This window comes from Sciurus vulgaris (assembly GCF_902686455.1).
Source record: "Sciurus vulgaris genome assembly, chromosome: 2".
In the NCBI taxonomy this organism is placed as follows: domain Eukaryota; kingdom Metazoa; phylum Chordata; class Mammalia; order Rodentia; family Sciuridae; genus Sciurus; species Sciurus vulgaris.
In genome coordinates, this window is record NC_136462.1 from 191,783,599 (window position 1) to 191,810,071 (window position 26,473).

Here is a 26,473-nt window from a genome sequence, read left to right on the forward strand (position 1 = left end):
GCATGCACCAGTGTTCTGACAAGACTTCCTTTTTTCAAAGGCTGACTATCATTCCGCTGTATGAATATGCCACATGAAATTCCTCCTCTTTTAATCCCCCCCCCCCCGCCCCAACTAGTTGGAGATGTCAAAACTGCTCTTGGGGCTGGGGCATGGCTCTGTGGTAGAGCACTTGCCTAGCATATATGAGGCCCTGGGTTTGCAAAACCAGCAGCAAAAAGCCCCAAACCAAAAAACCACTCTTAGCTCAAGGGCCACACAGAGTTGACAGGTTGGACTTGGCCCACGGGCTGTAGATAGAGCCTGACTCTGAAGCCAGATGGCCTGGGTTTGAATCCTTACTTCACCACTCACTGGCTGTGTGGCCTGGTTCAGTTACTTAGCCTCTCTGTGTCTCAGTTTCCCTCATCTGCCAGCTGGAAATAACAACAATAGTATACATCTTGCCAGCTGCGGTGAAAAACGCACGTGCAGTTTATGTGGAAGGATTCAAACGGCACTGGGGACATGATCCCCCTAAGCGAGCAACGTGTGTTGGCTGCCATTCTCAAGAGCCGCCCATCTGCATCCGCCTGTGCAAATCAGCGTCCTGCCAACAGCAGCGAGGCTCCCGTTATGCCTCGCAGTCCGGCTCCTCTGTCCCCAAGATGCATCCTTCCGGTGACTGCGTGTGCAGCTGCAGCACTGCCTTCTGCAGCGTTTGACAGTAAATCGACACCACTGTGCGTGTCCATTCACCAGCACACGCGTGTGGACGGGACGGACACTCTGCCTGCTGGCTTAGGTTCCCAGGGGACGGCTGACACGTTGGAACACACACGGTGACTGCAGCGGGGAGGCCCTGGGACTGGGGGTGATGTTGACCGGGGCCTGGGGGACCCCACGCCTTGCTCTTCCGCTCTGCCCAGTGCCCCGAGCCCCTCTGCTGGCTTCTCACGCGGACCTCTGAGGCATTTCCCAGGACCTGGAGGCAGGGATGCTACGCGTGGCGCGGCTTCTGCGGGCTCAGGGAAGTGGGCCTGGGGCGGGGCAGCGGGCTCAGAGGTGGCAGAGGCTCGGCCTCTCCTGCCCGCCGCTGCGCTGCCGTCTGGACCTCTCTTCTTGTTCCCTGCTGTTCCATGTCTTGGTCTTCATACTGTTTACACCCCCGATGCGAGGTCAGTGGCGGGGAACGGGGTTCTCAGAGGGCCTTTTGAGGGGAACCTGGGAAGGGTTCCTCCTCCCTGGGCCGCCCAGCAGGGTCCCTGAGGCCAGCAGTGACATGCTGCCCTGACGGAGCCTCTCACTTGGGGTGTGGTTTGTCCTCTGTGGTGCAGGTGGGGAGCTTGGTCCCAGTGCAAGGGTATTGGGGTGCTGGGGGCTGTGAGCGGTACTGAGTCACGGGCAGCACCCTCGAAGGCGGGTAATGCCCACCCTGGGAGTGGGCCGGGCTGGTTCCCTCAGGGGCAGGTGTCCCTATAGTGAGGGTGGCCTCCTGGCTTGCTGTCCTGGCCTCCGCGATGCTTCCCAGACGCGGCTTCTGCTCCACGCGACTCAGCCGGGCACTGCCATGTGGGCCCTGGCCCCACGCCCCGCACCCTTCTAGAGCACCCAGTCTCGGGCGTCCGCCAGCGACACAAAACGGACCGAGGCACCCGGTTCCTAGCTGGGCGCTCCGAGGGCCTGGCTGTCCCTCCCTCTGCCGCTCCCACACAGGGTGTTTCCAGCCGTCCCCGGCGATCGCGGTCACTTAGCCGGTGTCCCAGGCCCTGCGCACCCGGGGAATCCTTACTCTCCTGACCAGGCTCTTCCCACTCACAGGGGTGATGCGTGTGGCGGACGTTGTGTCCACTGCCGTCCTCAAGAGGCCTGAGGGCCGCGGTGGCTCGGAGACGAGGCTGGCGAGGAGCTCTGGGCACAGGGAGCCGGCGTTCCGCGAGAAGCGGCCGTCGGGGCGCACTCGGCCCCAGACCCAAGTTCTGTCTCCAGGGAGCCCTGCAGGCCTGCGCGGTGCTGCCCAGCACTTGAGGGTCACTTTCTCAGGAGGTCACGGAGGCCTACTGTGTGCTGGGCGAGACCCCGAGGTGGGGTGGATGTCACACGTGGGTGTCAGATGTCACATCATTTCTGCCCTGGGCAGGGACCAGCAGACACATGCACAGGAAGAGGACATCGCCCACAGCCAAAGGCAGGAGGGACCCCAAATGTGCTGGGAGTCGGAGGGGTTCCCTGGCTGCTGAACTGCAGGCCAGTGTCCTTCACAGGCTCTGGGGCTCCAGTCTCAGCCCAGGCTCGGGAGCGCCAGCTGTGTCCTGGGGCCTGGGACTGAGCGCGTGACAGGTGGCCCACAGGAGCGCTGTACCTGCCTGGGCACACTGATGGGCGTGGGGACAGGCACGTGACTGATTCAGAGCCAATGAGGGGCAATGAGACTCGTGGGAGTCCCGGGAAAGAGGCGCCCCTGCTTGCAGTTGGCCAGGACGCTGAGAGAGGTAGGGACAAACACGTGGCCACCCGGATGTGGGGAGGGCTGCCTGTGACCCGGGCTGAAGAGAGCAAGGCGACAGAGTGGAGAGTAGTGAGATGACTTCTGAGGAGCTGGCTCGAGCCCCTGGATCCAGCCATGCCTGACTCCATTACTGTTGGAATTTCTGTGTAACAGGCCAATGCTTCCGCTTTGGTTAGGCGATGAGGAGTTGGATCTCTGTTTACAAACGCTGACGGAGTCTGGTGTGATTCAAGAAAGGATAAGCCCCGTGGTCGAGGAAAATGGAGATGGCTTCCTGGATGAGGCAGTAAGACCTGGATGAATGAGAGGCAGGCGGGCCCTAGGAAAGCCCTGGAGATGGTCGTAGTGACCGGCCAGTCTGGTGACATGGCTCATACCAGGCACAGGAAGCAGGAGACGGGCTGGGCTCTGAGTGAGTGAGTGTGAGCACCGTGGCGAGGCGTCCCGACTCCCGCGTGTGACACTGCGCACCGTGGCGAGGCGTCCCGACTCCCGCGTGTGACACTGCGCACCGTGGCGAGGCGTCCCGACTCCCGCGTGTGACACTGCGCACCGTGGCCAGGCGTCCCGACACCCGCGTGTGACACTGCGCACCGTGGCCAGGCGTCCCGACTCCCGCGTGTGACACTGTGCACCGTGGCGAGGCGTCCTGACTCCCGCGTGTGACACTGTGCACGGTGGCGAGGCGTCCTGACTCCCGCGTGTGACACTGTGCACCGTGGCGAGGCGTCCTGACTCCTGTGCACGTGCGTATCACTTTACAGTTTATAACACCCCTTCATGGGCCAGAGCGGGAGCTCCGAGGGACTGTGCTGGGTGTGCAGCTGGCGTGTGGCGGGCCCTCAGGGAACGCCTGCTGGGGTGGAGGGACCCGCGCAGCCAGGTATGATCCTCCGCTCACCTCGCACGAGGGGGTGAAGTCAGAAGTGGGGTGTGAAAACCCGGCCCCGCGACACCCGGCCGAGGGGTGTGCGTTGCTCGGCATGTGAGAAGCAGGCCTGCCTTCCAGGCTTGGGAGTAGAGGCCCAGGGCCAGGTCACTCACTGTGTGGAACTGGACGCCCTGTGCCGTCCCTGCTGGGGGCAGCGTGGTGGCTGCGGCGACTGCAGGCCCGTAGGCCAGGTCTGGCTTCCTGAGCGGGTTCATGCCGGGTTTCAGGAGTGTCTGAATGAGTTGCCAGTGTTTGTAAATCGGGAGATTTCACGACAAAAAGGACACACTGTGGTTTCCACTGACACATTAGAAAACCCGTTTGTCTGGGCCTCATGGCTACGTGGGACGCACGGGCCTGATCAGGAGTCTGCTGTCCACTTTCAGACGCTCCACGGTCCCCACCTTTCCCTCCTGTCACCTACTTGTGCCTGTCCCCTGTGACTTCTGCGAGGCACCCCGATAACCCTTTTCACATGAGCCAGGCTGGGCTGGTGGCAGTGAGGAGGGGGACGATGGCTCCCCCGCCTGCCCTGCACAGAGCGCGTCAGCTGCGGGGATCTCCGCGATCAGAGGAGCTGGCCTCACGTGTGTCCGTTCCCCTTGTTTTCTTAAATGTAAAGTTTGGGTGAAACGTCACTGCAGTCACCAGCATCACCGTCCAAGCCAGGGGTCTGGGGACTACCGCCACCAGGCCCGCGGTCTGTTGTTGAGCTTGGAGCTTCAGGGGAACACGCCGCCAGTGTACGTAGGAAAGGGCCACCGTGGTCCCTGGCCTGTGGCACCTGCGGAGCGTCCTCCAAGGGGAGGCGCCAATCAGGCCCCTTCCTCTCTTTCTTTGCTTCCTGGAAGCCATAAAGTGACAGACCTCGTGTGACACCGGCTCCTACCATGAGGTACCGTGTGGTCACAGGCCCAAAGCCACAGGGTCAGACGACCATGGAGCCAAAGCCACCTCTGTGCTTACCGGTTCTCTCGGGTATTTTGTCACCGGGACAGAGCCGACTACACGACAGCGGGTCCCTCCCGGCCTCGCGCTCCTGGGCAGGCTGAGAGCCTGCACCACAGACGTGAGGCCGACTATTTAGAGAGCCCCGGTGTCCTGACCTTGGCTGCCACGCAGGGGGACGCTGCACGCCAGGGGCTCTTTAACAGGCTCCTCCGAAACTGGAGGTGAGACCACGACTAACACCCGGCCCTCGCTGGCCAGGACCTCGGGGCAACTGGAAGGGCAGTGCCCTGGCTCAGCTGCCCACTGGGCAGCACGTCCCAGGATTCAGTAATGCAAAGAAATAGGTGCGGATGTCCACCGAGCGTCCAGGGCAAGGGCGTCCACGGCAGCTCGTTCATCATGGGTTCACACTGGAGACAGCCCTAGTGCCCACCGTCACTGAACGGATGCCACCCTGCTGTCCGCTCACCGGAAGGCCAGGGACAGAAAGCACCAACCGCTGCCTCGGGCCACAGGCGGCGAGCCTCACCGGCATCACGCGGGTGCAGAAAAGCAGAGCGGGGTGCGTGCACTGTGGGGTCCCCGTCCTGTGAGGTTCCAGAACAGGCGAGAACGACCCTGGGACCGGAGTCGGGGAGGTCACCTCGGCGTGGAGGCTGGGACCTGACCCGGGTGGTGGCTGCAGAGGCGAGCGGACCTGAAGCTTCCCCTCCCACCCGTGCACTCCGCCCGGGACACCCCGTGGAGGGAAGCACCTCGGCTGACACGGGGGCAGCACCTGAACGCCCACTGCGCCGCCCGGCCGCTCTGCTCTTGGGAGGGTCAGAGGCCGGTCGCCCGAGACCAGCAGCCAGACCGCCCTCGGCAGCTGTTTGAAGAGCCCCTCGCCGGAAACGCCCCGTGGCAGCGGGACAAGAAGTGGGGCTAGCCGCCTGGACGGCTGGACGTGCGGAGCCGCGTGGGCTGTTACCCGCCGCGCCTCTGAGCCGCCGCGCGGAGGGGCGGGGCCTGGGGGCGGGGCCTCGGGCAGCTCCGCCCACGGACCCAGCGGCGAGCCCAGCGCCGCCCTCCGCGGGGTCTGCAGGGCCTCTGGCTGGGCACAGCGCAACCCCAAAGGTTCCAGGCCGAGGGCGTGGAGGAGGCTCGGGCGCCTTGGCCTGGGCGCAGAGGCCGGCTGCCCTGGGCGCGGGCGCCGGGTCGGGTGGCCGCCCGGGCCAGGGAGGGCGCTTACCTTGGAGTAGTCGAAGCCGTGCTTCTCCTTCACGCCGTTCCGGCACAGCGTGTAGTTGTAAAAGCGCGAGTTTTTGAGGAGTCCCACCCACTCCTTCCAGCCGGGCGGCACGTAGGAGCCGTTGTATTCATTGAGGTACTTCCCAAAGAAAGCTGCAGGGGACAGAGGGGACAGTCAGCACGCCGGCCAGCGGGGCCTCTGGGCCCCACCCCGCTGCCCGGAGTGCCCCAGCAGGCCCAGGGGCCAGGACCCCGAGTTCTTACGTGCACAGGGTACATTGGGTTACTGAGAAAATGGACTCTTTTGAAATATGGTTATCAAAATATTAAAAGAATTTGCAATATAGTAACATGTCCTTTAAAAATTATACATCTGGTTAGGGATGTGACTCAGCGGGAGCACTTGCCGAGCATGCATGAGGCCCTGGTTCCAGCCCCAGCGACCCGCCCCCGCCCCACACACACTATGCAAAGCAAGTCTGCAGAGTGATCACGTTTGATTTCTCAATATCTGTAAGAACGACTGCAGTGGGGTATTAAAGAATTGGTAAGATGGATGACAAATGATAAATCTGCCAATATACTGTGGTTGGTGGTCTACATTCAAACGCTGAGTTTCAGTTCTACATGAGTAAAAAATTAAGAGTATCTTGTTCCCCACTCAAGTTTGTGGATGCTTAAACTGGAACTCCTGCCCGCTGCTGCCAGATGCGCCAGCTGGTCCCATGACCATGGAAAACCCTTTAGTCGAGTCTGCTAAACTTGAACGCAACTTGTGAGCCAGGGATTACAATCTCGGGTATTCACCCAACAGAAACGCACCCACTCCTTCACCAAAGTCTCAAACAGACAAAGCACAGCAGCATGTTTGCCATAACAAATATCTAAAACCAAAATGTCCATCGACAGGACAGGTGAAGGAGACTGCTGCCTGCGTCTTCAGCGGAGAAGTACAGACACACACAGAGGTGGCCACAGCTCAACAGCCTGAGAGTCCAGAGACACAGAGGTACAGTCCTGTCGACATGCAACTCAGAAACAGGCAAAAGGACACAGAGACAATGGCGATCTTGGGGTACGGGAGGAGCAGAGGGAAGAGCGGTCTCTGCGGATGATCTTGTTCTCTCTCCTGCTGAACATGGGCGGCTCTGTTGGTGAACTCTCAGGAGCGGGACACTGGTCTTCTCCATGTGTATGCTTTACATCACAACAGAGCTTATTAAAAAAAAAATCCCTTGCTTCATCAGGACTGGGGATGCCTAGCCCTCTGTGGGGTGGGGACACGAACAAGCTCTTGCAGAGAATCTTAGCTGTTCCATTTCATCTTTTTTAATTTTTATTTTTTGGTACCAGGAATGGAACCCAGGGTGTTTAATCACAGAGCCACATCCCCAGTCCTTGTCTATATTTTATTTAGAGACAGGGTTTCTCTGAGTTGCTTAGGGCCTTGCTAAGTTGCTGAGGCTGGCTTTGAACTTGTGATCCTCCTGCCTCAGCCTCCAGAGCTGCTGAGATTACAGGCGTGCGCCACCACACCCAACTCCATCTCATCTCTTTAGCTCAGTGATAATGTATCCTTTTTAAAATAATTATAACCTCTAAAGCCATTATTAAGAAATGTGAGGCAGAGACACAAGTCCTATTCCAGCATCCCTTTCCAGATGGGGACACTGGGACGCCAAGACACCCACAAGGACCACCGAGCACTCAAGAAGCTGCAAGGCTCCAGGGGTCCAGGCAGTGCAGGGGTACGAGAGGATCATGAACAGGATGCTTGGCCCTGGGTAGCAGGGAGCATCCCATCCCCTGAGGTGGGATGAGGCAGGGCCGGGCTGTCCACAGAGCATTGGAGAGTGGGCTGGGCTCGGCTGGGCTCTGAGGGACCAGAGGACAGGTCCACCCAGGACCCTGGAGAACACACCAGGAGCAGGCGCAGTCTGCGGCCCAGAGAAAAGAGGCTGCGAGGAAGCGGGATCCCTCTGCGGGGTTTCCCTGGGGGCCTGGCAGGTGGTTGGCAGCCCCAAAGTGGGAGCTCAAGTGGCTGGATCCTCGAATCCCCGGGAAATAGGGCAAAGGGGGCGCTGCTGAGAGCCTGGCCTGCCCCGGGGGCTGGGGTGGGAGGACAGGAAGGGACCAACCCCAGGGAGAAGGAGCTGAGCAGGAAGAAATGGAAGGAGCTGGCACCTGGGGTGGCGGCAGGGGATGGCTGTGCCGTCTGAGTGGCTTCCCACATTCTAAGACATGCCATTGGGGCAGGTGCCCAATTAAACACGCCGGTGTCCCCGGCCCGTGTCAGGCAGCACAGGCCTGCCTTCCTCTGCCCTGGAAGGCGCCCTTTCCTCCAGCCCTGCCAGGCAGCGGGCTCTGCAGGCCAGGCCCACCTGGTCCCTGGGAGACAGCTGGCCACGTGTGGAGGGAGACATTTCTGGATTTGACAACTTGGGGAGCTGCTGGCATCTAGGGTGCGGGGGCCAGGGAGCTGCTAACTCTCCTTCAATGCACAGGGCCACTCCCTCACCACGAAGAGTGATCCAGAACAAAATATCAACGGCGAAGTCGGAAACCCCGATCTTACTTTTAAACCCCGCACCACCCCCCGCCCCGGCCCTCCCAGTGTCTGCTCTGGGTTCTTCAGAACCACACTGTGAGCCGCAGGCAGAAGAGAGTGAGCTGGTCGGGGGCAGGATCTGAGAGGCTGGGTGGCTGTCCCACCCCAACGCTGCCTTCTGCCTGACCAGGAGGACGGGCAGCTCGGCTCGCCCTTCCCGTAAAGGGCACATTTTTGCCTCCACAGGCCAGACGGTTTCTGTGGCAACTGCTCAGGGGGCTCTGTCCTTGTAGAGACAGTCCCAGGACAGGATGTAAATACATGTTCCAATAAAACTTTATATACAAAAACAGACGAGGGCTAAGTGTGGCCTGTGGGCCAAAGTCTGCTGACCCTGGCACTGATGGCTGGTGGGTTTGGAGGGACAAGCAGGGTGTTGTCCTTGCCTTTCCACTCGCCCCTACAGGGAGCTGTCTGCAGGGGACCTGGCTTAGGGAGGCTGGCTCTTCTTGGGTGGGAACATGGGAACAAGAGGGTCAGGCCTGCCCCGGCCTCTAGCTCTGTAGTTTGGTCAGGAAACTTGTGTCCTCAGACAGAAGCCTGGCTGTCCATCTGCCATTCGCTCATGCCCTTTCTCTCTTGGTTCACGAACTCAACAGAAGGGGCTGGAACCTAGTAACCCGTGCCCCCAACCCCCCGCCCCAGCTGGACACTTTCTGTTTCTGAATTATGACATCAGTGGTGAAGGGAACATTTCCTTTTGAAATAACTGAAGTCAAAAGAGTGAAACGAGAAAAATGTCAAGTCAATAATGGGACTGGCAAACCCAGGGAGGTAAAAGTCACAATGGCGGCACAAGATGTTGCTGGATGGGGGTTCCGCAACCCAGGGCGTGTGTGTCTCACACATCCACCGACAACTGTAGTCACGTCGGCCTAAGGATGTTCTAGCAGGGGACACACTGTGCGCCACATGGCTTGGGCGGCCCCTCCGGGACCACAGAACAGCCTGAGGATGCATTTCTTAGAACCTGTCCCTGATGTGAGTGATGCACAACTGCTGGCCTGGCCCCTGGAGGCCACAGTGGACAAGACCAGGAGGAGCCCTCCCTCCTGGGGCCTATGCTCCAGCAGCAGCTGTGACGGATGCAAGGATGAAGTGGTAGCCAAAGTGATGAAGGAAATAAAGGAGCGTGACATGACACGGCCCGCCGGGCACCTTGATGGTGACCGCTGGCCTGAGTGGTCGGGGCAGGCTTCTCCGGGGGCTGAGAAGGAACCCAAAGGGAACGTGGGACCACCGGGGAAAGCACCAGTGTTCCAAGCAGGAACCTGAGGCCCACGGACAGGGACAGCGGTGACGATGTGCAGGGAAGGCCGGGTCCCGCTGGGTCCTGGAGGCAACGTGGGAAGTTCCTGAACTGTGACAGGGGCCTCACGGGGTCCACCTGCCCTGAACACGGCACGCCAGATTTTGCATTTCATACACATTTTCCTGAAAGCAGGCTCACAGCTTTTGACACACTGTGGAAGCAGCCCAGGGTCGCAAGTCACTGAAGAGGCAGGGATGTCTCCCCCTGGGTTCTCAGAAAGGCAAACAAGAGCTCAGAGAAAGGCTCAGGGCTCCGCGGGCACCGCTCTCCAGGGCTTCCGCCCCGGCCAGACTTCCTCCTGCTTGTCCCGGGAGATCCGGGCCAAGGCCACTTGGAGGAAGTGTGGCTTGGAATGCTAAGGAGCTCTGCTGGTGGGACTGGATTTCTTGGGCATGGTGTGCAGGCTCCGTCCCTGCCTTTGGGAGACCTCCACCCATGGATGTCAGAGTCCCTGCTATTCCCTCCACGGAAGCTCCCCTTTCATCTCCTCTCCAACTCCCAATCCTTACAGAATCCAGAAACAGTTTATTATTCAGGTTCCGCAAGGCCCTAGAAAACAGGGCTTCAGTCAGAGGCTTTTAGTGCCAAATTAGATTTTGCTCTCATTTGATTAGATTTCCCCAAGGCAGTTTTTAAAATGGTTACTCTGGCACCAGTTGAGGTGGGGGAACCAAATTAGCATGGGCCTGGGCCTGGGCCACACAGCCTAGAAAACGAGCTGGAATTAAAACCAAGATCAAAAGCGCAGCCCAGGTCCTGGCTGGAGCTGGGGAGCAGGGATTCTCCGAGCTACGGCGACTGGGATGGTGCAGGGGAGGGGACCCCAGGGGTGGGGTGGCGGCAGAGCAACTTGGCAGGAGATTGAGAGGACCAGTGCCGGGCCAGGCAAGGCCACTGACAATGCACTGGTTGTCCCTGCCCCTAGGAAGCAGGCCGGCATCGCTGACAGGGCGGAGCTCGGAGGCCTGTGACAGAGAGGCACGCGGGACTGGATGCCTGCAGTGTTGGCCCGTTCCACCTGTGGGTCCTGACTGTGGTCCTCGGGCATGGCCACTTTGTTGTTTTGGTTAAGCTCATGGGGCTGACCTTGAGTCCTGCCTACAGGGAGGGTGTCCCATCCTCCAGTGACCAATCAGGGCACCACATCCTACCAGAACAGCTGGCTCAGGGAGGACCCACGCCCCAAGCTGGGCCAGTCGGGGAGTCGGCCCTGTGTGCTTTGGGGGCTGCTGGGAAAGAGCAGCTGTTATTCCTTGGGGCTTGGTAGAAGCTTGGTCCAAGCTGCCAGCAGCCATCTTGCCGCTGAGAGTCTGCCTGAGCATGAAGCCATATGGAGAAACGCAGAGGAGAGGCGGGAGACAGAGGTGAGAGGACCACCTTCAAACGCACCAGTGTTTTCCAATCGAGGACACTGACAGTGGACACAGGCTGGTTGTCACCGTTGTACAGGGCTGGTGCCCAGTGAGCGAAGGCCAGAGAGGCCGGCAAACATCCTAAAATGTATGGCAGGGCCCTGCAACAAAAACGATCCAGCCCCGGGCAGCCGTGGCACAGAAGCTGGGAAACACTGAGTTCCGGAAACCAAAGAATCCCACCGCCCCACTTCCTGCTGCTGCAGGCAGGACGGACTCCTGCCAGCTCTGCAGGCACTAATCTGTCAGTGACAGAAGCACATCGATCACGTCCCTTCCGTGCGGCGGGGCACTGCACACGCTCTTCAGTTCACGCAGACAGCGAAGTGGGTGGCTGTGTCGTCTCCCGCCTCCTCTAACTAGGTGTTTTATAAAAAAGGAGAGAACTGGCCGAGAGAGGTCACGGGGGAAGGCACGGACGTCAAGGCTCCAACGGAAGCTCGCGGGCCGACGGAGCCACGCGGGAGCTGTCGGGGCAGTGTGACCGTGCCCCCGCCCCAGAGGCGCTCCCCACAGCCGGGCCCTTCAGGGGCGGAAGTGAAGCAATGTCCCAGAGGAAGTGATGCTGACGGAAACGAACCAACCCCAAACCCTTGGTGGTAAAGAGACCCAGGCATTTCAGAAAGCTGTGTCCCCGGGAAGTCCTCGACCTCCTGACAGCTGGGCCTCCACCTGTACACCGGGGATAACTGCACCTCGTGGGTTGCCGCGCGCGCGCGGGAACTGCGACAGCTGTCCCTGGGCACCGAGGTGACTGGCTCCATGGCCTCCCTGCCCCGCCCACGTGCGTGCCCAAATCCGCGGATGCTCAGCTCCTCGTGCAGAGCTGCCCGGCACCCGCAGACGCAGGGGCACTCACCCCATGCCATCTATATCGCCCGGTGCCGTGGAGACGGGACAAGGGGATACGGAGGGAAGGTGGGCCGTGCGTGTTGGCTGCAGATGGCTTTCTTCAGCATCTGGATCCTCCGCTGACCCCGCGGGTGTGGCAGTCATAGCCACAGTCCGACTGCTCCTCTGCTCGGCCAGCCTCTCGTCCTTGGCACCTGGCCTAGTGGGTTCCCCCAAGAGCTCGGTGGGACGCACACTCTCCGCTCCCACCCCGAGGGCGCCGACCCGGGCCTCCGGTCCCTGCTGCACAGGCCTGCGCTCCAGGCGGCCCTCCCCTCCTGGCCGCGGTGCCCCTCGCTCGAAGTGCTGCGCTGGCCTCAGCGCAGGTGCACTTGTGGTCTGTAAGAGCCGGTCTTGTGGTGACCAGGGCTGAGATTAGTTGGCCGTGAGCCTGATGCCCAGGGCACGGGAGGTGTCCGGTGGATGCCGGGCAAGCTGAAGGCCGGAGGGGGGTCAGGGAAGTGGGCAGGAATCTCAGGCCCTTTCAGTGCCACAGAGCAGTGGGGCCAGGTTGGGACTTCTCTGAGGAACCTCCCAGCACCCCGCCCTTCCCCAACCAGAGCGGAGGTGACACAGTGGCCGGGGTGTGCCTGCAGCCTGACTGTGTGCCTGCAGCCTGACTGAGTGCTGCATCCTGGACCTGCCACCCCCCTGTTGTGGGGCTCCATGCCAGTGACGTTGCCGGTGCTTTGGCTGGCGACAATGACAGGTACCGCTGGCCTACGGGGGGCGGGTGCCCCTGACCTAGGAGAGCTCCTGTCCCTGCCGGGCCACCTGGGCAGAGCTGCCGACAGGGCTGTTCTAAGGACGCTGGTGACTTGCACGTCCATCCACCCCACCTCCACCCACAGCAAACATTCCATATAGCCGATAAACAACCAGGCGTCGACTGCCGGGCCGACCCACTGAGTCCTGCCACGCGTGGCTGGCGTCTCATCAAATGGGCACCTGATCTGGCAGTTCCCTCGGTATCTGGGAACCAGCACACTCTCCCCTTTTGCTCCCCCAAGAGCCACCGCCACTGCACCCTGGGGCAGCCCAATCGCCAGTCCAGGTGACCTTCCCATGACAGAGGACCAGGTTCAGGGCACGGGCAAGGGGTGGGGGCAGGCGTCTGGGGTTTTGAGCGGCATAACGTCCTGAATGCCACGGAGCTGAATCAGATCTCCTAATGGGGGTCTCAACCTGCTGTCCAGAGCCAGAGCTCAGGCGGCCTGCGAAGCTGGGTGGGAAGAGGAGCCACTTCAGTCGGTCCGAACTGCATCCCTTCGACCATGAACCAGGGCAGAACCCCTGACTTTGCTGACATCGCCAAATCACCTCATGGTTAAGCATTTTGAAAGGTCACGGAGGCAGCCGGACCCATCGGCTGTCAGCGACGTGACCCCCGCTGGTGTCAAATGCTGGGCACGTCACAGCTTGCACGACACGTTTGCTGGCTTGCTGTGGCTTCCTTCGCATTCTGAGTGCTTTCCTCTGCCTGCTGGGGAGGCGCGGGCAGCTCCTGGTGGTGAAGGGAGTGGGCGTGCCTCTGCGCCCTGCTTCCTGTTGTCTGCATCGGGACGCGGACCTGGTGACAGTGGTTCTGCCTACATCCTAACAGTCATGGGGTGGCCGTGACGCAGAACCAGGAGCTAGTGTCACCTAGGAGGGGTCAGGAATCTTCCAGAAAGGGCCAGAGTGTTACCATCTTCAGCTGACTCTGTTGGAATGAGGTCTCTTGTAATTATTCAACTCTGTCGCCACGGTGACTGCAGCCACTGACAAGATCCACGTTAACGGGCATGGCTGCTTTTTTGTAGAATTTTATTTGTAAAAACAAAGCTGAATCCTGTGGGCTCTAGCTTACTGACTCCTACCAGGTAGCAATACTGTCAATGTTGGCAAGACCATCGTGGTCATCAGCTTTGAAAGAGAAGCTTGGAGTCCGGATTTTTTTTTTGTAATTTTCAGATTTCCCCCCAAATTCCAAAGAAAATTCATTAATTCCATATTAAATAGAATAGAGCTAGTAATTTTCAGATTTTAAACAGCACTCCATAGCAGGGCATGGTGGCAAACACCTGTAATGCCAGTGATTTGGGAGGCTCAGGCAGGAGGATCGCAAGTTTGAGGCCAGCCTCAGTCATTAAGCGAGATACTGTCTCAAAATAACAGAGGGCTGAGGGTGTAGCTCAGTGGTAAAGCACCCTGGGTTCAATCCTCAGTACAAAACAAAACCAAAAGCAAAATGGAAAAACCCTTGGAAGTCGGAACATCCTTGGGGCTGAAGTGTAGACTCACTGTTGGCTGCCATTTTGCAAGATCCAAATTTGGTCCCATGGGGGACACATTAGTTGAGTTGGTCCCCGTCATGTGATCCCACTCCTGCCACCAGCACAAGGGCCCTGAATTGGGTGGCTTTCGCCCTCTGCCCTTGGGCTTCTTGGGGCTCCTGGTCTGGACAGCAGAGAGCCAACAATCCCAACCGCCTTGCCGGAGCTGGGGTCTCCCAAGGAGCAGCGCTAGAAGCTTTCGGCAAACTCGAGAAGGCTGTCAGCATCGGGCGAGCATCACCCCAGGACGGAAGGCAACGGTTTTTTGGCAAATGGACGAAGGAGGCAGGGCTAGAGAGAAACGCACTGAATACCCCGAGCCGGCTCAGGCCGGCGGCGGGGAACTTGATCCTTCGCCTGGGGCTGCTGGCAAGGTCACAGCATGCGTTCCTTTCTTTCTCCTGTTTCTGAAAAGGCACCCAATGCAAACTGCCGCGCAGTGGTCAATCAATGCTGTGGCGGGTCTGACGCTGGGGACTGGCGCTGAGTCCTGTTGCACTGAGCCTGTGGGGAGCAGGGGAGGGGGCAGGGACCTGACCGCAAAGGAGCCCGGGGTCCGGGGCTGGGGCTGCGGAGACGCCTCCTCGGGGGTTTCTGCGGGGGACCTCGGCCCGCACCCTTCTCCAGTCCTAGGCCTTCCGCCACCCGCCAGGGAGCCTGCGTCTCCTCCTCCTCAGCCTCGCCCGTTCTGGTTGGCCGTTTCCAGCTCCCCTCCGGCCCGCACACGATCCAACCTCTGTGGCAGGGTAATGGAGGAAGGCACCAAGCCTGGGCCAATGGCAGCCTCTCCAGGACTTTGGCTGGAGACACTGGACGGGGCCCAGGAGATGGCACCTGCGAGGGCTGGCCTGCCACCACCGAGGGGCCCCTCCTGAGAATAAAACCAGCCCCAAGGAAAGAAAACAGGGAGGCAGAAAGCCGGCTTCGCGCAGGCCTGGCGCACCAGGACCCTGCAGGTTGCCTGCACAAATGGTGCTTGTCCATCCTGGACAAGAGGCAGAAATCTAGATTTCATTCTGCCCCCACTTGCTGCTTAGTTCCAGCCTGAGTCCTCCCCTCATTCCAATCTTTATTGAGCACCCAGTACCTACTGGGCACTGTTCACGGATGAGCAGAAAACAAAACCAGTAAGAAAGAAGTTCACAAACACCTCAGATAATTTTGAGAAGATAAATCCTAAGAAGATGGAACAGGTGCCTTGGCAGAGAACAGCGGGGTGGTGAGCACTAATGAATGCAGGAAGGCCAGGGAGGAGGGGCAGATGGGTCAGGGAAGGCTTCTGCGGAAGGTGACGGAGGACAAGGAATAAGCTGTATGAACAGTGTTTTAAACAGAGGCAAGTGCAAAGGCCCTGTGGCAGGAATGACCTTGAAATATTTCAGGAAGAGCAAAGAGGCCAGATGTTGTTAAAAAGGAAGAGAGAGAGAGGGAGGAGACGTGGACAGAGAGGTGAGTAGGCCAGGCCAGGAGCTGAGCTTATTCGATGAGCAGAGGGTTTTAAGTACAGAGGGACTGGGTTAGAATTCTGTTGTTTGAAGCACTGTGTGGCTGCCGAGTGGAGAGGAAGAATGGCTAAAGGCTAGGGAGAAGCAGGGACAAGCAGATAACCAGGGTAAGGGCTAGACCTGTCCCTTACTAGCTCTGTTTTCTGCCTGCCTGTTCCTGGAGAGGCAGCTGTTATGGAGGAAGGCTGGGCTGCGGGGACCGGCCAACTGGCAGCAGCATGCCCAGCACAGCGATCAGGAAAGGTGGCATGGAGGGCGGGCTGCTCGAACTGAATGCTGGCCCTAGCCATCCACCACTCCCTGCGAGGGTCACCTAGCTCCAGCAAATGAGGTCAGGGCCCATCACCTCCTGTGAGCGCCATGAGCCAGGCGGGGCTCCCTCTGCTCCAGCCACAGGTCTCACGGGTGGCCTCCCTGTAGCTCAACATCTCTGCCCCCTCGGATGTGTGGTTTTGTCCAGAAGGACAGGATGGAGGCGGCGGGGGACACGTCCTCCAGAACAAGGCCTGAGGAGCTGCCAATCAGCGGGTGTCCAGTTATCACCTCGGAGGAAGCCGGTACTAACCTGACCCCTCAAAGAGCCTTCTCGGCGCCCTCAAATTGCTGTCCCATTTCTATGACAGACATTTGATAAGGCTCCCTTCTTTTTCTGAAAGGAAATTTGTAGTTAACAAAAGCTACCTATGTGCATCATTTCCAAACAAACAATATAACGCTCTAACTACAATCTACAAGAAAAACAGAAGGAAAGCAATTTATAATAAAGGAAGACTTCAATATGAAATTTCTGGAGCACATCCATCAAGGAGACAGGCCGCAGCAGCCAGATGCCTGCACCCGACAGGGTTCCCTGGGAGGGGCGGGTGGGCGGGTGGCATTTGCAATTCAGATTCTTCTGGTGTCACTAACATCAGGGATAGGATTTTTGGAAATAAGAACTGTTGGAAAAGTTTTGCATTCAATTATAATATTCCCTCCATTTTCTTACCATATAACACCCCTGGGAAATTCAGGGTATATTAAAACTGCAAAACCCGGTCAGTATTTATATACAGAGTAGACTCCGTTTGAAGGCGCAGGTAACAGTAAACAACAACAACAACAACAAAAAACCCACCAGACAAAGGAACTGGTAGAAAATTCAGAAGCCATGTGGAATGCAGGGCAATTTGGGGACCAACTGGGCTCCTTGTGCAGTGCAGGCATCAAAGTCCCGGTCCCCACTCCAGGAGGCCCCCAGGTCCCCAGCCTCATCACTGCCAGAGACGCCTTCGCCAACGGCAACCCCTAGGGGGCGCTGCGCTGCCTTGAGAACCAGCGGGTTAGGGCGCTGTGTGACCCATGGCTTAATCCAGCCCCGGGTGTGCCTGCCACAGCCTGCCTTGTGCTTTTAGCTATTAGTTTTTAAAAAGCAGAGTTAATCACCCACATTTGCTCCATGCCTCCGCCCTGTTGGCATCAGAGCAGCGCAGACCAGGCAGAGCGCAGCCTTCCCGGGTGGGGTGGGCGGACAGACAGGGAGAGGCCGTTTCCTGCTGTCCTGGCAACCACCGTGGGGGATCAGAGAGGGCCTGCTGTGGGTGGCGGGGTGGCGTCCTGGTGAGCGACCCCTGCCCGAGTCGCAGGGTGGCTGGGAAGGTTTGGGAGGGTAGATCAAGGCACGGGGAGGGGTGGGATGTGAAGGGGGCCAGGTCGCCCGCGCAGTTGCACGAGTCATGCTTGGCAATAGCTGGGGGTGCAGTGAGGGCCCCAGAAGCATTTTTATCATCGTTGACATCGTTGTAATCCCAAAGGCACGGTGGGCACATCCGGTCAAATGAGATTCTGCTTGAATTAGGCTCTCGGGCTCTCCAGACCTTCCTGCAACGACAGCATTCCGTCTGCACCTCCGCCCACGGTCCCCACGTCTACTGAACACTCGAAACGTGCCTTGTGTGCTTGGGAAACTGAAATTTTAATTTGGTTTCATTTTAATTCAAGTTAAGTAGCTCCCTGTGGCCAGCAGCAGTTGGACTGGGCCATGGGACTCTAGTCCAATCCCTTCCAGAATCTCTGGGAGCCACTGTGGAAGGTCACAGGCCCTCTGGAGGCTTGTCAGGAAAGTTGGTGTGTCCACACGCCACAGCTGTCGTTCCCTTCACCGTGGCCGCCGGTCATTCTGAGGCCCAGTGAAGCCAGAGTCCTGAGGAGGCCAAGGGTGGAAAGGGACCAGTGTGCATGGAGCTGGCCAGCTGGGTGGCCACACTAAGGACCGCGACCGGGCCTTAGCCCAGCCTGAGTAGCTGCTGGCCCACAGGGTCAGCTCCAGCTCAACACCAAGGCTTTGAGGCCCCAACGGAGGTCAAGGTGGGAGGACAGAACCAGCTGTGCTGGCCTGAGCTGCACCCTGCACCCCACTGGATACATGGGCAAGTCCTCGGTCCAGGGACCTGCAAAGTGACCTTACTTGAACCACGGCCTTTGTAACCATGCAGGATTAGGGTGGGCGCTATTGCAGGGGCCGGCGTCCCTGTGACAAAATGGAAATTTGGACACACACGGAGGTGGCCATGTGGAGAGGAAGAGATGGGGAGGGCCACGTGCAGAGGCGGCAGGGACTGCAGTGAAGCAGCCACCAGCCAAGGACACCTGGGCCACCAGAAGCTGGAGGAGCTGGATCGGATTCTCTCCAGGGCCAGCCTGGCCGGGGGACACGCAACGCTGCCCTCTGGCTTCCAAAATGGTCGGAGAACGAGTGTCTTTGGCTTTAAGCCTCAGCAGCTGCACTTGGTTTCTGCAGTCCCAGGAGCGCCACACTGGACAAGAGGGCATTGGCTGGGTTGGGACAGAAACCTCGCCCAGCCTCCCAGACCCGGTGTGACAGGCCAGGTCCTCAGGCCCACTTCCTCTTCCTCTTCCTCCCAGCGACACTCTCCCACTGGTCACATGACCCTTAATGGTCGTGGCAACACTGGGGTGCACGGAAGGAAGCCGAGGTCTGGATGGGGGGCTCTCAGGCCAAGCTTGCAGGGCGCTCCGGTTGGGGCCGAATTCTCCCGACTCCTGCGTGGTGCCTCACTTGCTTAGGGACCCGAGGGTCTGAGGAGGGCGGTCACCAGAGTTTAAAGACGCCTAGGTGGAAGGTGCGTGTAGATGTGGCTGGCCTGGGTCTCCTGAGGATGTCCTGGGCCAGCCTGGGCCCTGCAAGTGGCTGTGTGACCTCAGCCAAGACCCGATCCCCAGGGGGGAAGGCTGGGCTCCTGGGAGGCCCCCGCTGCTTGAGGAGCATATACTCCTTGGGGCAGACGGGGACACTCTGCCCTCACACCAACGGGCTGCAGGGGAGGCAGTGGGTGGACATGGGGCAGCTGGACGGAGGGAAGAAGAGAGCCATGTGTGCACTTGAGGGGAAAGGAAGCGTGCAGGGCACAAAGGCAGGAGAGGAGCCAAGCGAAGAGAAGGCTGCCATTGTGAAGGCAGGGGCAGCTGCACCCGGGCTGCCCAGGAACAATTTAAGTCCTCTCTTCTCTGTGTGTGCAGAAGGGCCGAGAAGAAAGGAGGAAGGCTGAGATGGTGGGAGTGGGGGAGGAGGGAAACAAGGAGAGGAGAAAGGAGCATAGAAAAGACGGGCAGGGGCTGCTGGCCCTGCGAGGAGCATGCGCCAGCGTTCCACCCACCCTACAAAGACTTATTGAGCACCTACTACAGGCCAGCGCTCTCCTGGGCACTGGGGTACAGGCGGGAACAGGACACACAGTCCCTCCTTCCACAGAGCTGGCATTTTATAAATAAGACAGTCGAAAAGATAAATGGGTAGAATATAAAGTCAATTCTGGAAAGGGCCAGGGGGATAGTCAACAGAAGCAAGAACCAGGGTAGGGGCACGGGAAGCTCGGAGGCGTCATTTAACATGGAGAACGGACAATAAACAAATCCACAAATACGTGTCCGGTGGGACCAAGGGCTCTGAAGAAGAGAAAGCAAATAAGGAGATGAAGGGGGCGGGAGGGACAGAGGCCGCGGAGGGCAGTGTCACAGCGACCGGAACCAGCACAGGCAAGCGAGTCGCCGGCACCCTGCCCTCCTGCACACGCAGAGGAGACTGTGTCAGGGATGCGCGGCGCCCAGCACGCTGTGTGAGGGTGACTGGTGCGCCAGCCTCACCAATGTCCCGACGCCCTGCGTGGCGGGCGTCAGGGCGCAGAGGCTACGCGGGCCAAGGCTGCCGGCCAAGTCCAGGACCTCGGCTGACCTCCCCCCTCCGGCTCTGTGGGAGGAGAAGGGGGAGAATAATTGGGGTGCTCAGGGCCAAATCTCAAAACGGGCTCCAACTGGCAAAGCCCGGGCTTGCAATGAGGGATGTGCTCCCCAGGAACATTCTAGAACACACGTGGGAGGGCCAGAAGGTTCAGCACTGTCTACTGAAGCCCGTGCCAGACGACTGAGGCCGGGGTGGGAAACCGCCCGGGAGCTGCCAGGCTCAGACGGTGATGCGGGAGGGGCAGCGGCCCCCCACGGAGGGGCAGGTGGTGCTCCCGCCTAATCTGCCAAAGTGCCGGAAAAGGTGCTGCTCCTCCAATCGGAGCCGGGCACTCCAGCTGCCTTCCTTCCCTCCTCGTCCTTCCGTCCACTCTATTCCCGAACCGCCGGGGAGAAGCCCGCTACCTGCTGAGCCTGGGCGGGGAACAGGCACTAAGGCTCGGTCACGCGCTCCCCATGGCGATTGGCTGGGAGGCTGGCATGTGACTGCAGCTGGTCCAATCGGGATCTCAGCACTTCCGCGGTCTGCGGAAAGAGGCTGTCGGGTTCCTGCTGGATGTGAATGAAGAGGCCGGGGCCCAGGCACAGCCACCCTCTCCAGACCGTGGCTACTCCTGGACGCACTGGCCTCAGGCTTTACGACGAAGGTCTCAGCCCTTTATCCCTTTTCTGTTTGCAGGGCAGGGGATTGAACAGGGTCTCAAGCATGCTAAGCACGTGCCCACCCACCCTACGCTTGAACCAAGGGTCCAGATTCTGCCTGAAGCACCCTGTAACTGTTCAGCAGAGGGAGCATAAAAATCCCACAGCTTGTCAAAACCAGCCGCAGCCAAGGGTTCTGTTACTGGATCTGAAGTAACCACTGATCACCAGCGGTGGAGCACGGTGCCGGCATTTGCCAACACGGCCCGGAGTGGTCTGTGATGCTGGTTACTGGTGTGAATCTTCACTAAGCTTCTTAAGTGCTTACCACATACTAGTCACCGTCTTAAGAATTCACACAACCCTAAGAGCTAAGTAATCGTCTGCGGTTGAGGTAACCAAGACGTGGAAATTACATAATGTACCCAAGTTTACAGAGCCAGAAAGTGACAGAGTCCAGACTTGAACTTGAGCAAAGCGCCTGCTCTCAACCACTTTGCAAAGAACTGGGAGGTATTGCACTCCGAGAATCCTGCATGACCTTGATTTGAGGACCTACCCATGAGCACAGTTAGGGCAGCAGATGGGTCCCCTGCAGAAATGTGTTGAGAGGTGACTAAGTACTTTCTGTTAAAATGGAGGATGTCGTGTATCCTTCCAAGGGTGCTCATACCCGAGATTCGAGTCACTGAAGTTACAGGAAGCCATATCCAGAAAGATCCATTAACAAATTGATATTTACCCTGCTTAAACTTAGCATCTCTCACTTCATCCTTTGTCAATCTCTACTGCAAACACAGGAAACATGAAGCAAGATGATTGCAAGATGAAATTGCTCATCTTTTAAAAGATGCAGGGTTTTGTGAAATTAATTAAAGTGATGCTGGAGGACAGCTTGAAACACATGTAAATCCATTGACAAATAATAATCTGGCATATGAGATAAGCGAAGAAGAGACTCTTGAGAAGGATGATAGGTAATAAGCTCTCCATCAGGAAAGATTCAGATGCCGAAGGATTAAGAGAAGCCCCAGAAAGGAAGGATCAGAGCTTCAAATACTTTGGTAAAGATGACTTTCTTTGAATCCACTATGAAAACTGAAGGTGGAGTAAAGGATAGCATATTGTGACACCATTTAAATTTGTTGGACAAATTACACTCCTCCCAATTGACACTTCATCAATTCATTTCCTTAAAGAATCACCTGTAATCCCAGCAACTGGGGAGGCTAAGGCAGGAGGATTGCAAGTTTGAGGCCAACCTCAGCAACACAGCAAGGCCCTAAGCAACTTGTCTCAAAATAAAAAAGAAGGGCTGGGGATATGGTTCAGTGGTACAATGCCCTGGGTCAATCCCCAGTACAAAAACAAAAAACAAAACAAAACAAAAAAGCCCCATCCCATTAGTTATAAGTAGAGCCCAGTCTCGGTATTATGAGATACAGTGTAAAGCTATTTTCATTTCTTAAAATACCTAATCTGACCCATTAAAAGACCACCTCTTGTGGAATGTTGGTCTGGGTAAGGTCTCTCTGGTGTTAGTTCCTCTCACTTGAACTGACAGCCTGTCTTCAAGCACTTGTGGCTAACAATCATTACTGTGGTTCAGACTTCGTTTTCTCTCAGTATTCATTTTTATGTCAAAGTAAATGAAGTTTCTGCTGGGCAAATGCCCACCCAGAGTGAGGACTACATTTCTCAGACTCCTTTGCAGCCACACATGCCCATGTGACTGGCTTCTCACCAATGGGAAGTAAGGAGAAATAGAATCTGAGTCTTGGACCAATACACTGGGAGCAGGGTTACCAGAGCGGCAGGGAGTTTAATTTGAGATGATATCTTGGGTCACACACACCAAACTTAAATCCCACTCAATTAATTTCCATAGATGCCTGCAGGGATGTCAGGTTTAATATGGCTGAAGACCCAGCAGGGACAATTGACCTGTTCTTGGGGATTCAAATCTTTCTATATAACTGAATGTGTATTATACACATCACATTAATCTTAAAAGGGATTCTGAATTTGTTACAAATTTTCCTGTAGTTTTCTCAAACAATAGACACTGATCAATGTAACGTAGTATCATAGAGTTAAAATGTTTTTACCTCAAACAGCAACATAAAACTCACACCTGAGCTAGGGTCAGGGTAAAGAGGAAAAATATACAGAAGCTCTTATTTATTAGTAACCAGGAGCACACGCACTCAAAGCAAACAGGCATGTTCAGAGTCCTGTGTTCTAACAGCTCTAGAACGCCCTTATACATGGGGACATTGTAAATGAATAATTTTTTGGTAGCACTGCCATTGAAAACTTTCAGTGTTCTATGTGGGTGGCTGTTTACACTTGACATGTTCCTGTCTTCATTGAGGATACAATAACTAAGTATAGCTGGGTAGCCAGGCGACGCACACCTGTAATTCCAGACACTCAGGAAGCTGATGCAGGAGGATCTTAAGTTCAAGACAAGTCTCATCAACTTAAGTGGGACCCTGTCTCAAAACCAAACCAAACAACAACAACAAAAAAAAGAACTGGGGATGAGGCTCAGTGGTAGGGTGCCCCAGTTCCATTCCCAGTACCCCATGTGTGCACACAAAGTATAGCTCGGCCAAATGAATTCCCTGGGAGAGCTTTTGGTGATTTGCTTAAGTTCAAGGATGAATAGGGGGAATCAGCTTTGAAGAACACTTGCTCTGGAGGTCGTTGCTTTTCGTGGGTCACCTGTATGGTTTTGAACACTAGCCTTTAGCTCCTGGCATTAGCCCCCAAATGCCCCGAGAGAAGCAAGCTTCCTTTCAATGGGCCAGATCCCGCGCCTGCACCCCCTGACTTCGCACGCTCCCGGTCTCCATCTTGACCGTGGCGCGAGCACTTCATGGACAAACCCCTTTGTGGGGCTGGTTGTCCTGGCTACCACGTGGGGGGGCTGGTGAGAACACTGTCAGGGTCTTTACTGTTCTACGGCCTCCCAAAAGCTCATGTCCTAAAAGGCCTTGTGCAGCCAGAGGTTAGGAAGGGGTCATGGGCCACACCTGTCCTCATTTTCCTTGGCCCACAGCTTGCATTTTTAAAATACTGAGTTTTGCCAACATTTTTTTTTTTTTTTTTAAATCAGCAGACTTCAGCTAAAAATTCAAATGTAAAAATATTTGTAGTTTAGCAACTGCAGGAACAGCTAATAATTTCTGGACCTTCAGTAAGCCCATCTACCTGCTGCACCAGCAAGGTCCAGGCCCCCTCATTATCTAAAGCGGTGGCCAAGGTGACCTTGGACACACGCAGCTTTCTGCAGAGACCCAGGAACCAAAGGGGTTATGCTGGCACCCACTGGCACCCACCACGCGTGCCTTCCAGGTGATTCTGGTGGTGGGCCGAGTGTGTAGGAAATAACACCGGGTCCTGACTCCCTCCCTGCCCGCGCCAGCCCACACTGTGTCGGAAGAAGTTGCCCCACCTCAGGGTGTCTGTCCTTCCCTCCCACCCAAACCACCCTCCTGTCCCTTGGACGCAATTTTCCGGGTTGCAACACTGGGGCCACAGTATCTGGTTTCACAGCTGCCTTGGCCCTTTGCCCATGGTGGGGCGTATTTATTTTTTTTAAAGCAAGTGAAATTAATTGAGCTTGGAGGATTGTGCAAGGGTGCTGGAGTGAGCGGCTGTCCTCTAAGGACATCCCTATCTCGGGCAGCTCGCCCAGCAGAGGCGCCTGCGGAACTCACAGTCCCTCCAGCAAGATAAGGGGTCCGAGACGGTGGCGGCGGGAGGGCCCTCGCTGGGTGAGTGTGGATGAAGGCCCAGCACGCTGTAGCTTCTGGGTCATCCTGGTCACCCGCTCACAAAACCCCAGTTCCTACATCTCTTCAAATCTCCCCCACCCCTGGCTTTAAATAGTTAACAGGCCGAAGTGCCTGGGTGCTTCGTGGTCTCCCTGGAATATAATCTAAGAATAAGAGAATATAATATTTTAAATGTCTTTTTAAGAACTCAACTTTCTCTGAAAAGGTCCCTTTTGACCTGCATTCTCCCTAACCCTACCCGCAGACCGAGGCGCGGCCTGGAAATGCAAAGCCGGCAGCTTCCCTCTGCGGCCGGGTCCTTGCGCAGTGCGCCGGCCGCACCCCGGACCAGACCCGCCGCAGGCCCCGCCCCGCTCACCTGTGCGGTAGCCCGTGCTGTTGAGGTACACGGCGAAGGTGCGGCTCTCGTGCTGCGCCTGCCAGGAGGGCGACGAGCAGTTCTCGTTGTTGGTGTAGGTGTTGTGGTTGTGCACGTACTTGCCGGTGAGGATGGAGGAGCGCGACGGGCAGCACATGGGCGTGGTCACGAAGGCGTTGACGAAGTGCGCCCCGCCCTGCTCCAGGAGGCGCCGCGTCCGGTTCATCACCTGCATGGAGCCTGCAAGACGCGGGCGGGCGGGTGAGGCTGCGCGCAGCCACCGGCAGGGGCCGCTGTGGGGAAGCGCCCCCTGCCGCCCCGGCTGCTGGGCTGAGGCAGGAAGAGCCCGGGGTCTCGCCCCGCTCCTGCACACGAGCCGCAAACCAGGGTTCCTGGCCCCAGACCTCCTGGGCACTCACGCCGGGCTAAGTAAAAAGCGGCTTTCAAAGATCTGGCTTAGAATGGCGATGTTTCATATACAGACCTTTTTCTTGTCCTCTTCTTTTGGCAGGGTATTAATATACACTGATCTTATTTTTCTGAAAGCAACCTACCATGTAAACAGGGGAAAGATTGTGTTTTGCTTTGCTTGGGGCTTTCCCAAGAATTGTTCACACTTACTGAAATCTGGTCATGCCAACTCCTGGCCAACCTCCCTGTGTCTTTTTCGGCCAAATGCTCCCCAGTAGCGGTGCTGACTCCTTGGTCCACTTGGAACCCACCCTCCTCCTCTCCCGGAGTCTAACCATCTGTCCAGCTGCACGGCCTCTGGGAGCCTCCTGGCTCACTCTGGCTGCTGGTTCTCTTGAGCGCTCGTCCCTGTAGAGTTGCTAGGACTTAATTATATACACCAGGCAGCCGGTTGCCATCCTGCCTGTTCTTGTTTCTCAATGAGGCTGGAAGCACTTAGGTACTTAGGAAGGAAGGGGACGAACGTGTGCAGGCGGGTGGGTTCCATGAGAGCAAAGGCCATTTGCTCTGCACGCAGTAGGCACTCAATAGCTGAGTGATGAGAAGCTATGACCGCACCCACTCAGCAGGCTGGAGGGCACAGTGTGCGAGTGCCTTCTCTTCCTCCTGGCGAGCCGTGGCTTTTCCCTCTCCCCGGTAGTTCCTAGGGTCCACAGTGGGTTGAATGGCAGCCCCCCAAAGGACCAGGCCTTAACCCAACTCCTGGAATCTGAGTGAGCTTTTTGGGAAAAAGGTGCTTTGCAGACACAGTTAAGTTCCCCACCTGGAGATGAGGTCGCTGTGGTTTACCCAGGCGGGTCCCAAGTCCCGTGTCGGGGTCCATGTGGGGCAAAGTCAAAGCGCCACAGACACAGGGCAGGCCTTGTTAAGAGGGCGTGGGGGACTGACCAGGGAGGGGCCCCAGCCAGGGGACACAGTGCTGCTCACTGGGTGGTTTTGTTGGACCTGGGGCCTCCCGAGCCGTGGGGCAGTACTTTTTTGCGGCTTTAAGTGCCTGGTTTCCGGCACTGTGTTAGCACAGCGGTGGAAACCAGCACGGGCCCTGTGTGGCATTGGCGGCCCCTGCCCTCACGAGTCGCTGTGAACCCAGCAGCTCCTCAGAAGGGGCTACTGAGGCGTCCCTCAGGGCTAGGCGTGGGAAGGAGGCCGACACGGTCTCTGCCAGGGGGGGAAGGAGCAGAGCCAGACCTTCCCCAGGCCAACACACAGCATCACATCTCCCCAGAGCGCTCACCCCGCCGCACTCGGATTGCTGAATTCCTTTCTGTGGCTAAAAGACGCCTCGTGAGCCCCACCACCTCCTTCTTTCTCTGACCT

The 26,473-nt window shown here is 57.5% G+C and overlaps 1 protein-coding gene across 7 annotated transcripts in view; it reads right to left on the bottom strand.

Moving 5' to 3' along the window:
* Positions 1–26,473, bottom strand: part of SULF2 (sulfatase 2) — an 87,358-nt gene that overhangs the window by 29,881 nt on the left and 31,004 nt on the right. For all 7 annotated transcript variants that reach the window (XM_079127927.1, XM_079127928.1, XM_079127931.1 and 4 more), the window contains exons 3-4: positions 24,686–24,925; positions 5,602–5,753 (exon numbers count right to left, since the gene is read on the bottom strand). In XM_079127927.1, the coding sequence (XP_078984053.1) occupies positions 5,602–5,753; positions 24,686–24,925 (392 nt within the window). The remainder of the gene's footprint in view (positions 1–5,601; positions 5,754–24,685; positions 24,926–26,473) is intronic.